The sequence below is a fragment of the Pelobates fuscus genome, chromosome 2, assembly GCF_036172605.1.
Source record: "Pelobates fuscus isolate aPelFus1 chromosome 2, aPelFus1.pri, whole genome shotgun sequence".
NCBI classification, from domain to species: Eukaryota; Metazoa; Chordata; class Amphibia; order Anura; family Pelobatidae; genus Pelobates; species Pelobates fuscus.
The window spans coordinates 238,692,892-238,711,803 of record NC_086318.1 but is presented as its reverse complement, the minus strand read 5'-3'; the positions used below and the strand labels follow the sequence as shown (position 1 = coordinate 238,711,803).

Genomic DNA, 18,912 nt, shown 5'->3' with positions numbered 1-18,912 from the left:
ATAATAAATACCGCATATTTAAGAGTAAAGTATAAATTTTATTATAAGTATCAAAACTACAAACCAGTGGTGAAACACCAGGTGTCACAAAGATCATATGTGCAACTTGGTCCTGGGTGAACGGCGGCCCAGGTATTGCCTGCCTGAAAGGTGCTGTAAAAATACACCAATCAGCAGTTGAGGAGAAGTGTGACCTCAGAATATGCCTCAGGAAATAGTAACAGCTCCCTGGTGGCTCACGTATGTTTCTCAGACATGTTTGAGAGTGGCAACTTCCCCATGTCATTATTGGGACAGACCTCTACCATTATTATACAGACCATGGGACAACAAATAGGCAACGATGGAGGGGAAAGAGCATCCCGTGTCAGTCTATTCTTTATGCCAATCCCAGGCTCAATGTCAACGCTTTTGTTTATGGATCGGAAACCTTTCCTTGTGTGCAAACCCCTATCCAGGTTTGTGTATGTATATTAACTCATACCTTGTATGTTATGCTTTGCCCATGTGTTTGATCAGTCATGTCATGCATGTTAACTCCTGCCTTGAATATCTTGTTCTGTAGGAATATTTAACCACTTCCATGTGTGTTATCCCCCTGACTTGCTGTGTGAGCACTATTTATTTATGCAGAATAACCCTTGTGGTCTCTGTGGTGATCAGTCCTTTGTATATTAATCCTGTGTGAGAATGTATTTTTATGTATATAGCTTTGTGCTTGTGTCTTAACAATTCTACAGCTTCCTCAACTCTGTGATGTAAAAGTAAAAAAAAAAAAAAAAAAAAAAAAAAGATTAAGAAACCCACAAGATACTAAAGCACACAACGTATGCACTATCCAAAAAAAAGCAAGAAAGTATATACATGTTTATTTCAAATGACAACCACTGAAGAAGAAGAAGAAAAAAAAAAAAAAAAAAAAAACAACTTTTTTCCATATTAAAAACTGTCTGTGGTACTTGGACCAGTGCACATACGGTGGAATCCCTTAAGTTATCTGGTGCAGGAACATGCTGTTCGATCCTTTGCCACACGTCTTCTCCTCGGCCCCGATAAGCCATAAACCCACACAGAAATTGAATGGTAGAAGTCTTCCGGAAGTCACTAGGGAAAAAAATTAATATTAGCTTAAGTTATGAAGTAAGAACTTCAGCTTATTAACAGAGCCAATTTACTCATTACACACTATGAGTGCAAATTTGTGATACTTGGGACTGCTGACAGGGCACAGAGCTAATTATTCAACAAACTACTGCTGGGTATAAGCTGAGAGTTTGATATCAGTGTGGTGGTCTTCCAGCTCTAGATACCCAGAGCTGCTGCAGCTCCTCTGTGCAAACAGAAGTAGCTGCAATAACATTGTTAGTAAATTTTATCTTCTTCATTATAGGGACACCACATGCACAATAAGCACTTCAACTAAGTTGTTGTGGTGCCAGAACTATGTCCCTGCAGGCAGTAATTTGATAACTTTGTCAAACGGAAAGAGCTGCCTGCCGTCCCTGTCAAAGAACTGAGAATTAGACTTCTAAACTTGAATATCAACGCATACCAATTAGATGGTATGCAGGACCGATGTGAAAAGGACTTGCAAGTTTGTTCTAGAAGCTAGTGCTTGCACTAGCTGCAAGTCCAAATCATTCCTCTGTCTCACTGATAACTGGTGCTGCAGACAGCTGGACACTGTCTGCAGCAATCATCCAGTAACAGGAGTAGGATTAAGTCTGCAATTCCTAGCTAAAAAAAAAAAAAAAAAAACTCACTGTTTTTAAACGCTCCTACCACTATAATCATTTCATTAAGCCAAAGTAATTTTGGTGCCAGGAGTGTTCCTTTTAAAAAAGGCATACAGTTTACAATTACACATTTAAACTTACTTTTTCTGCAATCCAGAATAAGAATGTAAATACCTTCTCCTGATAACCAAAGTCATAGCAATAAAGCTGGTTGATGTGATATGCTGACTCAAGATGCTCCTTCAGATAATCAAGCTCAAACCCATAAGTCTTCAAACATTATGTCCTTAATCTTCTGAATTTGCCACAGATGCTTTCATTATCAGTGGGCACTGGTATAAAATTGCACCACTCACTATGGTTCACTATTGAATACCAACTTGAAGATCTCTGTAAATTCAAGTGATGTAGGGGAAGCTGTGGACCACATGGCGAGGTAAAAGTTAATTCTGCAGGAATGGATCTCTACCTCCTCTTATAAGGTGGAGAGCAGCAACCTACAGAAAAGTAGAGAACAAATATATAAGCTAATGAGTGAGGCTGCCATTACATACATGTTATAGTGCACAGTCATGTAGTGTGAATAAGTGCCACAAAAGGCTTGCAAAGGCACAGATTAGCACAGCAGTCTATGGCTCACTAGGTAATGAAGCACAATCCAATAGCCATTACACTGCCCAGTAAATAGTAGAAAGCCACACACACACACATCACAAGCCAAAGAGAGATGTGCTGCTCCGTGCTCTGGAGAGGCTAAGGCTGCTGTCATTCACAATGGAAGTGATGCATGTGATCCCTTTATGCATATGTACAAGATCCACAGTCGTATTTTAGGTAAGCACACCATATTTCCTTACAAAAACATTGTATACAATGGTGTGTATTGCATCTATGAAAAGTGTGCAAATTATACATATTCTTTTCAAAGTATGGAACAGGAAGTCATAAGTGCTGTTCTGTGTTACTTTGAAAACCACTGTGATGACAAAGTAACACCTTCCAAGCTTTGCTCAAAAGTTTTATACATTTTTTTCCCTTCAACTAAAAACATATCAAACTGCTGGGCAGTACATGAAAAGTGCTACCTTTGGAAGGTCAACATTTTTTTCAAGCTCTGTCCAGCAGTAAAATTGTCAAGTGTGCGAAAAGCACTTCCCTGCCAATATAGTGGTTTTAAAAGCAACAGAGGACATTACCAACAGTTTGCCAAATTGTGTGTTTTTTTTTTTCAGATGATGCCAAATTGTGTTTTTACAGTGTGTGAAAAGTGTTGCTGACAAAAAATAAAAATACAAAAAAAAAAAAAAAAAAAGTCTTTAAAAGTGAAGGTGGGATTGTCATGTGAAGCCCAGCAGTGTTATAACACATTCTGCATTATATATAGATAAAAAAAAAAGAATGTACACTGTTGGGCAGAGCATGACAGGCAAATCTATTTGCGAAGTGTTTTAGTGCAACAATTTACATCTCCTGTCCTAATAGTGTCAAGTGTTTTTTTAGTTATCTGAAACAGAGTAAAAGCCACCTTTTAACGGCTTTTGATTTTGCTGAAAACAAATAGAGAAAACTGTAGGGCAACACATGAAAACTAATGAATTACAGCATGCATAAAAAACAGTTTAACCCCTTAAGGACCAAACTTCTGGAATAAAAGGGAATCATGACGTGTCAGGCACGTCATGTGTCCTTAAGGGGTTAATGGTTATCAAAAATAAATTAAAATATAATCAAATATTATACTTACTCTTTTTTCAGATTCCACCAGTATCTCGGCCCAGGAATCAGCAGTATAGGCAAGGAGAGGAAGGAGTTGAGAGAGTCTGAGAATTTTCGGTCACTCAACTTTCCACTTGAGAACCCAAACTTTGTTTTGCAGTAACCCTTTCAGCGCTTCTCATTGAGAAGCATTTGATTGGTCGACAGCAGTAAAACCCGTGCTCTGTCCCTAGTGCTACTCCACAGGAAAAAGATTGATGACATCACAGTAGGTTGATTGGGCTGCTATAAAGAAGCTGTCTTAGCGATGGAATAAAAGGTAAAGTTTAACAAAAAGATAAAGTCCATCAATCTAAACAGATGGTTAGATAGCATTCATTTTTGTTCATAATGTTACTTTAACTGTTCTTAAAATCCAGTTTAATTTCAAAAAATTGCACATCACAGGAATACACAGGTTGGGAATGGCCAACAAACTTTTGGAAGATGTACTCTTGTGAAGTCAATTTTAACTTCTAGTGCAAAAAAAAAAAAAAGTTTATTATCCAAGACGATAGAGTTCTATTTCATGGAAACATTTCGACAAACTTCTCTGTCTCTATGGAGATCTTACCAGGTGAAACAGTATTGCTTATTTCTTCAATATGAAGGAGTTTCCCATATGTTACTTTTTACAGAATTAATTTTCAGCTTGACTATTTTAGCCTGAAATTTTAGATGAATTTCTGGTATAGTGAAAAACATTATAGGTTTGTTTATTCCATCCGATTACTGTCTCTCAAGGAATGAGAGAAAGAGGCAAGCTGGAAAGAGACAGACAGGTCCAAAGAACAGACATAAGCTGGAAAATAGTACTGAGATAAAGGTAAACTGAACAAGACTGACACGTTTATGATGTTGGTCCTACATTGTAGGAGAAAAACATAAATGAGATGAGGAAAGTTTCATTTTGTGTTTAGATGTCAAAGCATGAAACAAAGTACTTAAATCTCTTTGCAGAGTAAATGTGCCTTAAATGACCACTACAGTGCCAGGAAAACATACCAGTTTTCCTGGCACTATAGTGCCATGAGGGTGCCCCCACCCTACTTGTTCAGTCTTTTTCTAATTGTACTGTCATGAACTTTAACACTTAACATGCTTACTGAGGAATGTAGAGTCTAAGACGCAACTCTTGTATTGTTTTGCAATTTCTCTGGGCACTGCATGGTCTGACCTTGGGGTGAATTTGCAGGGACATCCACTCCTGGGAAGATTGGCAACAGTCTTGAATGTTTTCCACTTTTGAATAATCTTTCTCACTATAGAAAGATGGACTTTAAATTGTTTGGAAATGGCCTTATAATTCTTCCCAGTTTGATAAGCAGCAACAATTGAAGATTATGCTAGCGCTAGTGTACTTATAATCTTAATTTTAATAATGACAGGAGGCGAGTATTTTGCATTAACTCTCTTTACTAACTCCACATAGCAGTAAAGAAAAGGAGTGAAAACATTAACCAATCAAAAAATAGTAGGAGGTATAGTATTCACAGTGATGAGGCTCCTCCCCCTCTTTCCAAGCGACATCAAAGACACATAAAATATTCAAAGAAACGGAGAAAAGTCTTGAAACATGCACCAACGGGTGACTTTCCAAAGTGCGAAGTCCTAGAAGTTAGAGGATGGTCCAAACATGTACCAACGGGTGACATTCCCAAATACGAAGTCCTGGCAGTTGAAGGAAGGTCCACACATGTCCATCCTGAACGTAAACTGTAACGTCTTGAAGTTATGCTGGAAAAGAGCGTGAAGAAGGTTAGGAACCGGTCTGGTAACTGGTTGCAGTGATGTAATAAACCCAACACAGATTCCACTAACAATATTTTTAAAAAACTAGTCTAAGTATGACGGTGATTAGCAAGACAAAGCTGTATCCAAACAAGGTACAAATCCGATTAAAAAAGCTGAGTAAGGAGACAGAGCAAAAGGAAGGAATATACAGAGTATAGGTATACTTACATGAGATCTCATCCTTCAGAGTATAGGCATACTTACATAGGATCTCCTTCCTCGAGGGTGTGGAGGGTGGGAAAATACTCGCCTCCTGTCATTATTAAAATTAAGATTATAAGTTCACTAGCGCTAGCATAATCTTCAATTTTACCACATGACAGGAGGCTTCATATTTTGCATTTTTAACGCTGAAACAGGAGAGACGTGGTTGCCCCCGGGTTCGGGCGGAAATAGAAGGTCCGAAAAGTTGATTCTCGTGACCAATCTGCGGCTCGTAGGATGTCTGCCAGGGACGCGCCTGCGGTGAAGGCTGATGAGGCCGCCGCACCCCGGACGGAGTGGGCTCCGAAGGTCTCCTCTATGCCCGCCAGAGACAGAATCCATCTTACCCACCTGGCCAAGGTGGTGGTAGAGACTGGTACGTGGGGTCTAACGTAGGATACCAAGAGTTGGCCCGAAGGTGAGACCCGCAGTCGGGATGTGACTTCCACGTATCGATGCAGGGTGGACACCACGCAGAGAAGCGGCTCTGTAGGGAAAAAAGGGTAGAAGACCGATGTGGAATCGGATTTCGTACGGCGTGAAATTTGGAAGGTAACTCCCTCTGGGGAGACCGAAAAGGCATCGATGTCGAATGCTCGTACGTCCGAGACTCTGCGGAATGAGACCAAACAAAGTAGAAGTGTCAGTTTAGCTGATAGCTGTCGGAGCGAGAGTCCTTAATGAATTGTAGAACGATCTCGACGTCCCATAGTCGGGAGTATTTAGGTTTTGGAGGCCTCTGTAGTCTGATGCCTCTGAGAAGACGGCATACCAGTGGGTCTTTTCCAACGGGGATCCCCTGGGTCGGAACGTGGGCTGCCGAAATAGCGGATCGTATGACGTTGAGGGATCGATAAGATCGGCCCGTGGAGAAGAGGTGCGAGAGGAAATTCAAGATGGCTGTTATAGGTGCCGTAAAGGGATCGAAATTCCGTTCACTGCACCAAGTAGACCAGGAGTTCCATGCTGATAGGTAACATCGTCTGGTTCCTGGTGCCCATGAGTCCCAGAGGAGGTCTCGAGACGTTTGCGATAAGTCTTCGGTTTGCCAGGCTCCCCTGAAAGTGTCCAAGCCATCAGCGTGAGACGGCCTTCCAGGATGAGCGGGTGTTGGTTCCCTTTGGGATCCGTAAGGAGTGTCGGGTATGACGGTATGAGGAGAGGATCCTTGTAGGTTGCTGCCAGAAGATCCGGAAACCATGGTTGGCCCGGCCATAGGGGTGAGATGAGGAGCAGGGACCCGCGTTGGGTCTTCAGGTATTGCATCGTCCTCGCCACCATGGCGAATGGGGGAAAGGCATACGCCCCCGTGGGTGGCCAGGGTTGTAGAAACGCATCTACTGCCTTGCTCCCTGGATCTGGGAGCCAGCTGAAGTACTCGTCTGTCTGCCTGTTGTTGCGTGAAGCAAAGAGGTCTAGGTGGAGGGACCCCTCCTGGCCGAAAGACGTTGGAAGATCGCTGGGTCCAGTCTCCAGTCGCTGCTGTCCCGCCAGTGGCGTGAGAACCAGTCCGCTGTCAGGTTCGTGTCTCCCGGGAGGTATTCTGCCACCAGGGAGATTCTCCGGGGTAGGCAAAATTCGAAGATGTCCTTCGTGATTTTTGATAGGAGCCTGGATCGTGCTCCTCCCAGGCGATTGATGTAGCGGACCGCCGAGACGTTGTCCATCCGGAGGAGGATGCAGCAGTCCGTGCGATCTTTTGACAAGCTGCGGATCGCAAACGACCCCGCCAGGAGTTCTAAGCAGTTTATGTGGAGGTTGGTTTCTTGTGAAGTCCAAGTGCCTCCTGTCGATCCGTCCTCGCCTGTGGCGCCCCAGCCCCAAAGGCTGGCGTCCGATTCCAGAATGATGTCGGGAGAATTCCCGAAGATGGCTCGGCCGTTCCAAGCCTCCATGCTGTCCAACCACCATCCGAGTTCTTCCTTGATTTCTTCCGTTACCGGAATGTTCTGGTCGTAGGAAGGGTTCTGGCGAAGAAAAGAGGCCTTGAGATGTTGCATCGCCCTGTAGTGTAGTGGGCCTGGGAAGATCGCCTGAATCGATGCGGACAGTAGGCCCACGATCCGAGCTAGGGTGCGGAGGGGAATGGTGTGGCAGCGGATGACCCTGCGTAGTTCCTTCTTGATGGCTGTGATCTTCGAAACCGGGAGTCGTAAGGTGCTGGTCCTGGAGTCTATCTCGAAGCCCAGGAATTGAATCGTCTGAGTTGGGGATAGTTCCGATTTTTGGTAATTTACCACGAAGCCTAGGGACGTCAGGAGTTGAATGGTATATCGTGTGTGTTGTATTAGACTGTACCTGTCTGAGGAGAACAGTAGCAGGTCGTCCAGGTATATAATGCACCGAATTCCTTGCGTTCGTAGTCGTGATGCAACTGGTTTGAGGAGCTTTGTGAAGCACCACGGTGCTGAGCTGAGGCCGAAAGGGAGGCATGTGAACTGCCAGGGTTGGTTTTGCCATAGGAATCTGAGGAATTGACGGCAAGATGTGTGGACGGGAACCGACAGGTAAGCGTCCTTGAGGTCTAGCCTCGTAAACCAGTCCCTGTCTTGTAGAAGATCTCTCAGAAGATGGATGCCCTCCATCTTGAAGTGCCTGTACAGCACAAAAGCGTTGAGTCCCTTCAAATTTATAACCGGACGGAACTCCCCAGATTTCTTCTTTACTAGGAAAATGTTGCTGAAGAAACCCTGTCCGTCGTGAGCCGGTTCTATCGCCCCATCCGTTTGGAGCTCTCGTAGTTCGACATCGATCAGACGGCGGTCCTCCTGGGAGCATTGAATGGGGTGCGGAGGAGTGAGTTGGTAGGGGGGTTCTACGAAGTCGATGACGTAGCCCCGAACTGTCTGGAGGATCCATGCGTCTGTGGAGATGGTTATCCATTCCTGAAAAGACAGAGCAATACGGCCTGCGGTATAAGGGGAAAGTGAAACAAGAGGCATGATGTTGCTTACCTGTGGGGAAGCGTGCTCTGCCACGGTTACGAGGTCCTCTGCCTCGGTCTGCTCCTCGGGTATAGGAGAAGGGTTGTCTGGAGCCCACTTCTGGGTAGAAGGGTTGTGGTCTGTATGACCGGGGGCCAGAAGGCCAGAATCGGCTGGCTGCGCGGCCCCTGTAGCGGCCAGCCCGTCCAAAAACACCCCTACTGGGGTAACCTCTGAAGACTCGCTTCATGGATGTCTGAGCCTTATTCAGGGACGTAAAAATATTGACATGCTTGTTCAGCTCTTTTAAGAAGGGTTCCCCAAATAGTTTGCCCTGTGCCAACGGTCCCAGTTCTTTGGTGCCCAATTCCACCAGTTTTCCGTCAATACGGAGTAAAGCTGCCTTGCGTCTCTCAGAGGAGAGTGCTACGTTGGTATTGCCAACGAAACAGAAGCACCTTTGTGCCCATTCTCTGATGTCATGTGCCCATTCTTTGACCATGCTAGAGTCAAATTGATCGGCCCTAGTGAAAGCATCATCCGCTAGGTATAGTATGCGGGAGAGCGGGCCGATGGCGTCCAGCAGTTTGTCTTGGACCCTGTGGAATCCCTTCTCCACGCCCCGTCGGGGGTCTCGGCCACCTCGGGACATAAAGGTGTTCATCACCTGGTCAAACTCCGGGGTTTGAGTAACATGGTCGGGAAGTGAGGGACGTGGGCATTCCGAGCGTAGACGGTTGCGCACCGTTTTATCCAGTGGTTTGCGAAGCCAGCGGTGCATAAATTGGGAGAGGTGGTCGGGGGGTGTCCAGTCCCCGGAGCGTGGGTGGCGGATATTGCGAGGGTCAAAAAGACGTTGCCCTGTGGGGTCTAGGATGGCCTCGTCTTCCTGGGTAGGTGCGAGGTCGTCTGGTAGCTGACTGTGATCTAGGAAGGTGCCTCGTAAGAGGCCCGTATGGGAGCCGGAGTCCGAGTCCCAATTATCATCTTGCGTATCAGAGTCCGCGGCCTGCCACTCGTCCAGTACGGCCATAGAATGTGAGTGTTCTTCCCCCTCATCCGAGGAGTAGTGGGCAGGTGTGGGTGGGGCTGGTCTATGGCGTTTGGGTGCTTTACCCTTGGCTGGTGTATCGCCCGCTTTCTCACCTTTCCAGTGGCGTTTGGCGGGGCGAGGGTCCGCCAGTATGTGTGACTCTGAGGCCTCAGAGTCCTCGTCTTGAGGTAGTGTGAGCGTGGCCTTTTTGGGTTTGTCGGTAGATGCCGACATGACTCTGGACAGCGCTTTCTCCATAGAGGTGGAGATGGCTTCAGCAATCATGGACTGGAAGTCCGCGGGTGTTTGGGATGCTTCCATAGTGGTTATGGTGTTGGCACAGGGTAGATGGGCTAGGGGTCAGTAGATATGATATGCACTCAAAAGAATAATAATAATAATATCGGTAATAACACCCCAGCAGGGTGTGATGTAGTGTAGGTACAAGTACAAATACTCGAAACCCCAGCAGGGTAAATTGGGTTTTTCTTGCTGGGCCGCACCCAGAAATATATGTATGATAACTGAGAGGATAGCACGAAATCCACCTTAATATGACATCAATATGGGGTTGGGATGCCCCTGTAGCATATACATATATGTAGGTGGCACGAAATCCACCTGATGGCAGCAGTGCATTAAGGGCTTCACCCTGTTGTAATAGATGGTGGCACAAAATCCACCCGGTCAGTGAGTAGGAATAGGAATAATAATAACAGTGGACTCACCACTGAGGAAGGGCCAGCAGCCTCTTTATCCTACAGAAAACGTCTGTGACCCCTGCCTGAACAACAAAAGGAGAGCTGAAGAGATGATATCGACGACTGGATGAGCTCTGCAGGCAGACACTGCGGAGATCGTGGGACTCCCAAAATGGCGGCCGTGAATCTCGCGAGACGCGAGATCCAAGATGGCCGCCGGAACAAAAACCGGGAGAGAAGTTTCCCGGCGTGTCGGCGAACAGAAATGCGGCTGGTGAGCCGCGAGGGAGTGCTAGGGAGCAGGGTGAGCGTTACCCTGAGGGGGAAACAAGCTGGGGAGCCAGCGAAACGAGGAATGAAAACGGAGGTATCCTGAGGGGGAAGTCTAAAACACATACACATATAAACGTAAATAAATGTAAAATAAGCTTAAAATGAAAGGGGAAAACCCCCCCCAGGATAGAAGGGAGAAGATTCCCAGAAGAAAACAGAATAAGGAAATCGAAAATTAGCATATAACATAGAAAATACAATCTAAATAAAAGGGAAGAGCCTGAAACTCTGACCTGTCTGCTGATGGAGCAGTAAAGAAAGAGGGGGAGGAGCCTCATCACTGTGAATACTATACCTCCTACTATTTTTTGATTGGTTAATGTTTTCACTCCTTTTCTTTACTGCTATGTGGAGTTAGTAAAGAGAGTTAATGCAAAATATGAAGCCTCCTGTCATGTGGTAAAATTGCTTCTCTAACACCATTTCTGATGTCTTTCCTCCCTGGCTTTGTGTAAACAGACCTGAATGATCCAGACCAGTAAATTGCTAAAAACGTCGGCTTTTGTAGAGGTGGCCATATTTGCTGATTATCAGCAGTTGTCTGCTACTTAGCATCTTAATTCCTATGGAAACAGTAAGGGTGTACTTAGTTTTTCACACATGCCTTCTCCGTTTGGGCTTTGTTAAATAAATCAGGACAGCAACATGTGCTGTTGTTTATCAAATATTATATTTACCTAAATGTAAGACCTGCTAAGAAACAGATGATTATTATGTCCTTATATGTAAAACCATAGAATTCAAAGATGATATACTTTCTTTTTCCCAAAACACACTCTCTCCTCTTTTTTTTTTTTATAAAACAAAATACTTGAAATTATAATTTCATACAGATACACACATACAATATATATTTTATTTTATTTATTTTTTAAAATCACACAACTACACACAAAATGTAATCATTTAACAATGGAAAACACAACTCAAACGATGTAAGTGGTTCCCCCCCCCCCTTTTTTTAATTAAATGACTCTGTAGTTTTCAGGGTTCCAACACTACAATGATCACAGCAAAATTCACAAGATGGTATTATCCAAGAGGTATTTTGAGGCAACCTTGTCTACTCTGACTTAAAATTTGCCATTTCATGGTCACTTCTAAAGGTTCTATACTATACACCATAAACCATTGGTTCGTACCAAGTTGGTATTTATTCTAAAAGCTTTTAGACATGTAGGGCACTTGTTTTCAGGCAGGATAAAAATTATAAATAGCATCTCATTGAAGACCATTTACCAAATGACTTCTGAAAAGTTAGTTCCTTCAATAGTGTCCCTTTTAAACTTTTAAAAAATTTAAAACATATGGACTTGGACTTCAATTGCAATCTGAAGATATAAGACAAAGAAGGGACTAGTTTGTCTTATAAACAAGACTATTTTGGCAAAATGCCATAAAGGTGGAGTTTGATGGAGCTACCACTGCTACATTTAGTCATATTGCACATTACACAATGCAACGTATAGGTTTGTGGCATCTCATTTGGAACGCAAAGACCCATAAGTGATAATTCAGATTTTAGAAAATCAAAACTATGGATCAGAACCATTCTTGTACCCATCATTACTGCATCCTATACCAAGCCATCTATAGGTACTGCACCTTCTCTATACAGTATGTAACCTGTAAGGAGTTACACATGCCTGCTAGAGATAATGTTAAACAGCAAAGAAAGTTACGTAGGTCTCATTATAAATAGCTACCCACTTGTAATATGGTTTCAGAATACAATTAAACAGAAAAAGAAACTAAATCTATTTGGCAACATTATGCTGAAAACATGTGTCATGTTATTCAATAGTAACCTAAATGAAGCTGTATGAGATTATGTTCCTAGTAAGAATAAAGGACAACAGAAATTGCTGATAGCTATCCATGGGTTGCATGAAGTATCTATTGTTTAATTCTCAGTCACTATGATATTAGTTTAAATTACCCTGCATGTGAATTAACTTAACCCCTAGTGTCATATGCACAATGCAGCCCAGTGTGCTTAGGCATGCCAGCAGTAGTGCCAACACGTGCTTGTACCACATTTCTCTATGGACACCTGAGCACACGTCTGTGCCATCATGGAGCGGTTGCTTTGTCTTGAACACATAAATGCAGTACAGGCAATTGTTTTTGTTTGAATTTACTTACCAGTTTACTGGGATAAGGTAAAGAACTGTCATGTCCAGATAAGTAGCAATTCTACTTTAAACATGATATGTCCCATACATTTCAAAATAGCTGCAGCAAAATGACAACCGAATAACACCTGAAAGGCCCTGCTCTAAAAGATGGGGTGGGCAATGTTAAGGAAAAAGTTAGTAAGGGAGGAGTTGTGGTATCGTTTTCCGGTAAGAAGTTTAGATTGAGGACACAGGCTTAAAGGGCACCGGAAAAATGTCACTACATTTAAACCGCTATGGTTGGAGGTCAGGGGCTGGTGTATCTGAAGGGGTTTAACCATTAATAAACGGTATACCACCAAGGTCAACAAGCTCACACCCAATTGCTCTGTCCTCCCATTTCCACTTAATGTTGGAAACTTTTAGTCAGGAAGCATTGGACTGGGCATTGCGGATAGAAAAGGGTAGCTCCCCAACTGAAAAAGGAGAGTTATTTTTTGCCCCAGGAAGCACCTCTAGCAGCGATATGAAGAGTGGCCACTGGAGGTGTAACTAGTCAGCAATGTAAACCCTACCTTTCCACTGACATTAACCCCTTAAGGACACATGACATGTGTGACATGTCATGATTCCCTTTTATTCCAGAAGTTTGGTCCTTAAGGGGTTAAAGGGACTCTCCAGTGCCAGGAAAACATGTCAGTTTTCCTGGCACTATAGGACCCTGCAGTGCCTCCCTCCCTCCCTCCCACCCCCATCCAATGTTGCTGAAGGGGTTAAAAACCCCTTCAGTGACTTAGCTGAATCCAGCACCGATGTCCCTGGGTGCTGGGTCAGGCTCCACCCACGAATAGCGTGAGGTCATCCAGCGTTGTTTAAAACACTTTTAAAAGAACACGGAAGTCCCTCTAGTGGCTGTCTGATAGACAGCCACTAGAGGAAGACTTAAAGCGGCACTGTCATGCCGAATCCCGTTTTTTTTTTTAACCCCCCTCCCGCCTCCACTACATCCAATCGACCCCCTAGTCACCCCCAAATGCCCCTAAGCCCCCCACATTACCTCTTTTTAATTCTTTATCTTCTGCCCCGATCTTTATTCAGGGCGCCGCCATCTTTGTGTGGGTAGGTGAAGTCCCTGTGGGACACGTCATCTACCCACACTACACAGACTGTGAGATTCCCGCACATGCCCAGTGAAACACCTGGACATGCGAACGGGAATTTCACCTATTCATTCATTCATCAGACAGACGAATGAATGAATAGAAAAAAATCAGACGGACAAACTAACACTGTGTATCAGTGTTAGTTTGTTCGTTCAGTTTATTACAAGGAGGGAGCTACCGGCGTGCAGCTCCCTCCTTGTAATATGTAACTATAGAAGCGGCAGGGAGCAGTGCTCCTCGCCACTTCCTAAGCCCCCCATGTCCCCCCCCCCTCACTCTATGGGGGTCAATATGACCCCCATAATAGCACAAGGGAGATTAAAATCTCCCCAATACCCCTACTCGCTATACCGCGAGTAGGGGCATGTCCACTAAACAGTGAGCAGCCTGTGTCTGCTCACTGTAAAAAAAAAAAAAAAAAAAAAAAAGGTAATAAGGGGGGGACCTACTGTCCCCCCCCCGGCCCCCACCCCTGCGCGGTGGGTGGGGGCCCTAATAAAACAATAAGGGGGGGGACCTACTGTCCTCCCCCCCTGGCCCCCACCCCTGAGCGGTGGGTGGGGGCCCTAATAAAACAATAAGGGGGGGGGGACCTACTGTCCTCCCCCCCTGGCCCCCACCCCTGCGCGGTGGGTGGGGCCCTAATAAAACAATAAGGGGGGGGGACCTATTGTCCTCCCCCCCGGCCCCCACCCCTGCGCGGTGGGTGGGGGCCCTAATAAAACAATAAGGGGGGGGACCTACTGTCCTCCCCCCTAGCCCCCACCCCTGCGCGGTGGGTGGGGGCCCTAAATGAACCCCCCCCCATCAAGGTGACTAGGGGTCCCAAGCCCCTAGTCACCCCCCACCCAACACATTCTATCCCCTACCTACCCCCCTCACCCTAAAAATAGTGAGGGGGGAATAAAATAACTAACCTGTAAAAAAAAAAAAAAAATAAACTTACCATTTGACGTCTTCTTTTTTCTAAATTCTTCTTACTTCAGCCCCCCAAAAGGCCAAATAAAAATCCATAAACCCATCGCACTTTAAAAAAAAAAAAAAAACGAGCGCAAACAAAAATTAATCCATCTTCACCCATGGAGGGCACGCCGCGTACTGAGCTCCGCAGGGCGGGTCAAGGCTTATAAAGCCTTGCCCCGCCCTGCAATTAGGCTTAGAACACAATGATTGGTTGGTTTAAGCCAATCAGAGTGCTCTGTGTCATTTTACACAGCGTGGGAAAATTCAAAAGAACTTTCCCACGCTGTGTAAAATGACAGATCACTGTGATTGGATGGTTTTCAAGCCATCCAATCACAGTGCTCTGTGTCATTTTACAAGCGTGGGAAAATTCCAAAGAACTTTCCCACGCTTGTAAAATGACACAGAGCAGTGTGATTGGATGGATTTCAAGCCATCCAATCACAGTGCTCTGTGTCATTTTACACAGCGTGGGAAAGTTCAATTTTCCCACGCTGTGTAAAATGACACAGAGCACTGTGATTGGATGGCTTGAAATCCATCCAATCACACTGCTCTGTGTCATTTTACAAGCGTGGGAAAGTTCTTTGGAATTTTCCCTCGCTTGTAAAATGACACAGAGCACTGTGATTGGATGGCTTGAAAACCATCCAATCACAGTGATCTGTCATTTTACACAGCGTGGGAAAGTTCTTTTGAATTTTCCCACGCTGTGTAAAATGACACAGAGCACTCTGATTGGCTTAAACCAACCAATCATTGTGTTCTAAGCCTAATTGCAGGGCGGGGCAAGGCTTTATAAGCCTTGACCCGCCCTGCGGAGCTCAGTACGCGGCGTGCCCTCCATGGGTGAAGATGGATTAATTTTTGTTTGCGCTCGTTTTTTTTTTTTTTTAAAGTGCGACGGGTTTATGGATTTTTATTTGGCCTTTTGGGGGGCTGAAGTAAGAAGAATTTAGAAAAAAAAAAGACGTCAAATGGCAAGTTTAATTTTTTTTTTTTTTACAGGTTAGTTATTTTATTCCCCCCTCACTATTTTTAGGGTGAGGGGGGTAGGTAGGGGATAGAATGTTTTGGGTGGGGGGTGACTAGGGGCTTGGGACCCCTAGTCACCTTGATGGGGGGGGTTCATTTAGGGCCCCCACCCACCGCGCAGGGGTGGGGGCCGGGGGGGAGGACAGTAGGTCCCCCCCCCCCCTTATTGTTTTTATTAGGGCCCCCACCCACCGCGCAGGGGTGGGGGCCGGGGGGGGAGGACAGTAGGTCCCCCCCCTTATTGTTTTTATTAGGGCCCCCACCCACCGCGCAGGGGTGGGGGCCAGGGGGGGAGGACAATAGGTCCCCCAACCTTATTGTTTTATTAGGGCCCCCACCCACCGCTCAGGGGTGGGGGCCGGGGGAAGGACAGTAGGTCCCCCCCCCTTATTGTTTTTATTAGGGCCCCCACCCACCGCGCAGGGGTGTGGGCCGGGGGGGAGGAGACAGTAGGTCCCCCCCCTTATTGTTTTATTAGGGCCCCCACCCACCGCGCAGGGGTGGGGGCCAGGAGGGAAGACAATAGCCTCCCCCCCCCCCCCCCCCAATCTTTAACCCCCGCGCAGGGGAGGGGGGGTGTTTATTAGATTTTTTTTGTTTTTTACAGTGAGCAGCCACAGGCTGCTCACTGCTTACTAGACATGCCCCTACTCGCGATATAGCGAGTAGGGGCATATTATTTACTAATACTAAGTAATCTTTACTTAGTATTAGTAAATGTGGCTGAAAGACCAATTTAGGTCTTTCAGCCTTTTAGTAGATAGCTCCCTGATACCGTGGGAATTAGGGAGTTATCTACTAAGCGGCTGCAAGATGCAGCCGCGGCAATGAATAGGATCGGAGTTTCATTCATTAGAATGAAATTCCGATACAAACAAAGTACCGAATTGCATCCTAACACCAATGGAGAAACAGTGCTCATTCTGTTAGGATGCAATTCGGCAGTTTTGCCGGCGTTCTGTCTAAGTGACAGGACTTTCGGCAATACTGACAGGAAGCATTGTGGGAACAGGGAGGAAAGCTAGGGATCATGGGAAAATTGCTCTGACCAGCGGAAATTAAGCACACTTTGCTCCTCCGCTGGTCAGAGCTGGTCAAGCGGAGGAATCCCATAAGACAAAGAGTCCCTACTTTGTCTTATGGTTTTAAAGAAAACTAAAGAAGACAGGAAGAAAAGAAGAACAGATCCTGAGAGAGGGGGAGAAGAGGAAGAAATTGAGGAAAGGTAAGTTCGGCATGACAGTGCCGCTTTAAGCCTGCAAGATAATTATTGCAGTTTATTAAACTTGCAAGGTTAAGGGTGGCGGGAGTTGGCACCCAGACCACTCCAATGGGCAGAAGTGGTCTGGGTGCCTGGAGTGTCCCTTTAAGCTATAGTTGTTCTGGTGACTATAGTGTCCCTCTAAAGCAGTTTCCAGCTCAGCTAATTAGACCTTAACCCCTTAAGGACCAAACTTCTGGAATAAAAGGGAATCATGACATGTCACACATGTCATGTGTCCTTAAGGGGTTAAATTTGCTATCCACTAGACTAGAGAATTCCCAACAGTTCAAGGTTTACAGAATAAACAGAAAGCTTTCAGCTGAAACAGAAATATTTGTACAACTAAATGCTTTTCAGCACAAATTATACAGTAGAGATGATGCTCCAACGACTGATATATGAGGTTTCAGGATGCTGATATATAGTAGTAATACACACACTTTGAATAAACAAGTGGGAATGGTAGGGAATTGAACAAGCAAAATAGTGAAGGTTGTGAAATTCCCACGTCATTTCTCAATTTAATGCATTGCTTTCCAATAGACATGGATGTCAGTGGGCACTAACAAGTTTCAGTAACTCAAAAGGAACAAATGGTTAGAGAGCATGTGAATCTGACACAGAGATTAGAGAGATAATAAATAGTGAGGATAAAAGATTGTCTGCAGCCTGATGTTACTGGCTGGTTGGCATGCTGATTACATGGAAACATACCTGGGTATTAATTCTGGATATTGGGGTCTGTGTGATGGTGTAGAGCAGGATAGCCGGACTCCCCTCTGACACTGTGCTGGGAGATGCACAATGCTTGGTCAGGGTCTACTCACTACAGTCTAACCCTGGCCCCCCGTGTGTTTCCCATGACGCTCAGCCAGCCCCAGGGTGACAGCCATGGAGTGCCAGGGTTAGAGGTCACTGCTCGTCCTGTTAGTATTTATATGACATCAGACCAGCCTGACTGATAGCTCAGTGAGTCCAGCCAGCCATTGCCGTGTGCCCGGGGCTGTCAAGGTGATTGCCTGTCAGGTTAACCCTGTCCCGCCCGGATCTTACCGTTCTTGGTGTCTGCAGACGGTGCGGCCGATGCTGCCGGCGGTGCGGCGGCCGATGCTGCACACTGTGCGGTCGCGGAGCTCGTGGCTGCGGCTCCTGCGCAGATCGGTGCGGCCGCCGTCCCTCCTGCAGCTGCCGCCACGGCCCCGTTCTCCTGCTCGTCCCCGCTGCTGTTCGCCCTCTTGTTCTTCCTCCCCTTGCTGCTCTTCGCGTTCGGCATGGCGGGCGGGTCCTCGCTTGGGGCGATCAGGTGCTCGGTCCGGCGGCCTCCATGGTGCCCCGGCCGCAGAGCTGGGAGAGAGCGAGCGAACAATGGGCGGCCGAGCTCAGCGCACACAGGGCGGCCCGCGGGCCACTCACCGGGCTATGCGGCCCCTGCAGCCGCGGCCCCTGGGAGCCATGCTAGCGGGGTCCCAGCCAGGGTGGAAGGCGTGTCTGGTTGTTTTGATTCCGCTGAAAGCAGCCGCGGACTCGGTCACTCCCCTCTGTCACTGTATTTTCTTCCCCTGTCTACGACGTCAGGACCCGGACCGCCCCCTCAGCCCCTCCCAAGTGACGTCACGGTCCCCGCCCACAATGCGTCCCCACTGCTGTCATTAGCACCGCCCCCTCCCCGGCAGCCAATAGGAAACCAGAGACCAGTGTGCGCGAGAACAATGCTTCCAATAGGGAGAGATACTGTGTGCCAGGCTGGTATTGTTATAGCTATTGTGAGCCAGGCTGGTATTGTTATATCTATTGTGTGCCAGGCTCGTATTGTTATATCTATTGTGTGCCAGGATGGTATTGTTATATCTATTGTGTGCCAGGATGGTATTGTTATAAATATTGTGTGCC

At 46.0% G+C, this 18,912-nt stretch overlaps 1 protein-coding gene across 2 annotated transcripts in view; it reads right to left on the bottom strand.

Moving 5' to 3' along the window:
- HECA (hdc homolog, cell cycle regulator) overlaps nucleotides 1–18,586 on the bottom strand; it is a 43,762-nt gene extending 25,176 nt beyond the window's left edge. Inside the window, exon 1 of one of the 2 annotated variants that reach the window (XM_063443288.1) lies at nucleotides 18,076–18,586. In XM_063443288.1, the coding sequence (XP_063299358.1) occupies nucleotides 18,076–18,295 (220 nt within the window). In that variant the 5' untranslated portion in view covers nucleotides 18,296–18,586. Of the gene's footprint in view, nucleotides 1–959; nucleotides 1,035–18,075 lie in introns of those variants that run through there. The other variant, XM_063443289.1, reaches the window with a different exon arrangement.
- Between the last annotated feature and the right edge of the window lie 326 nt (nucleotides 18,587–18,912).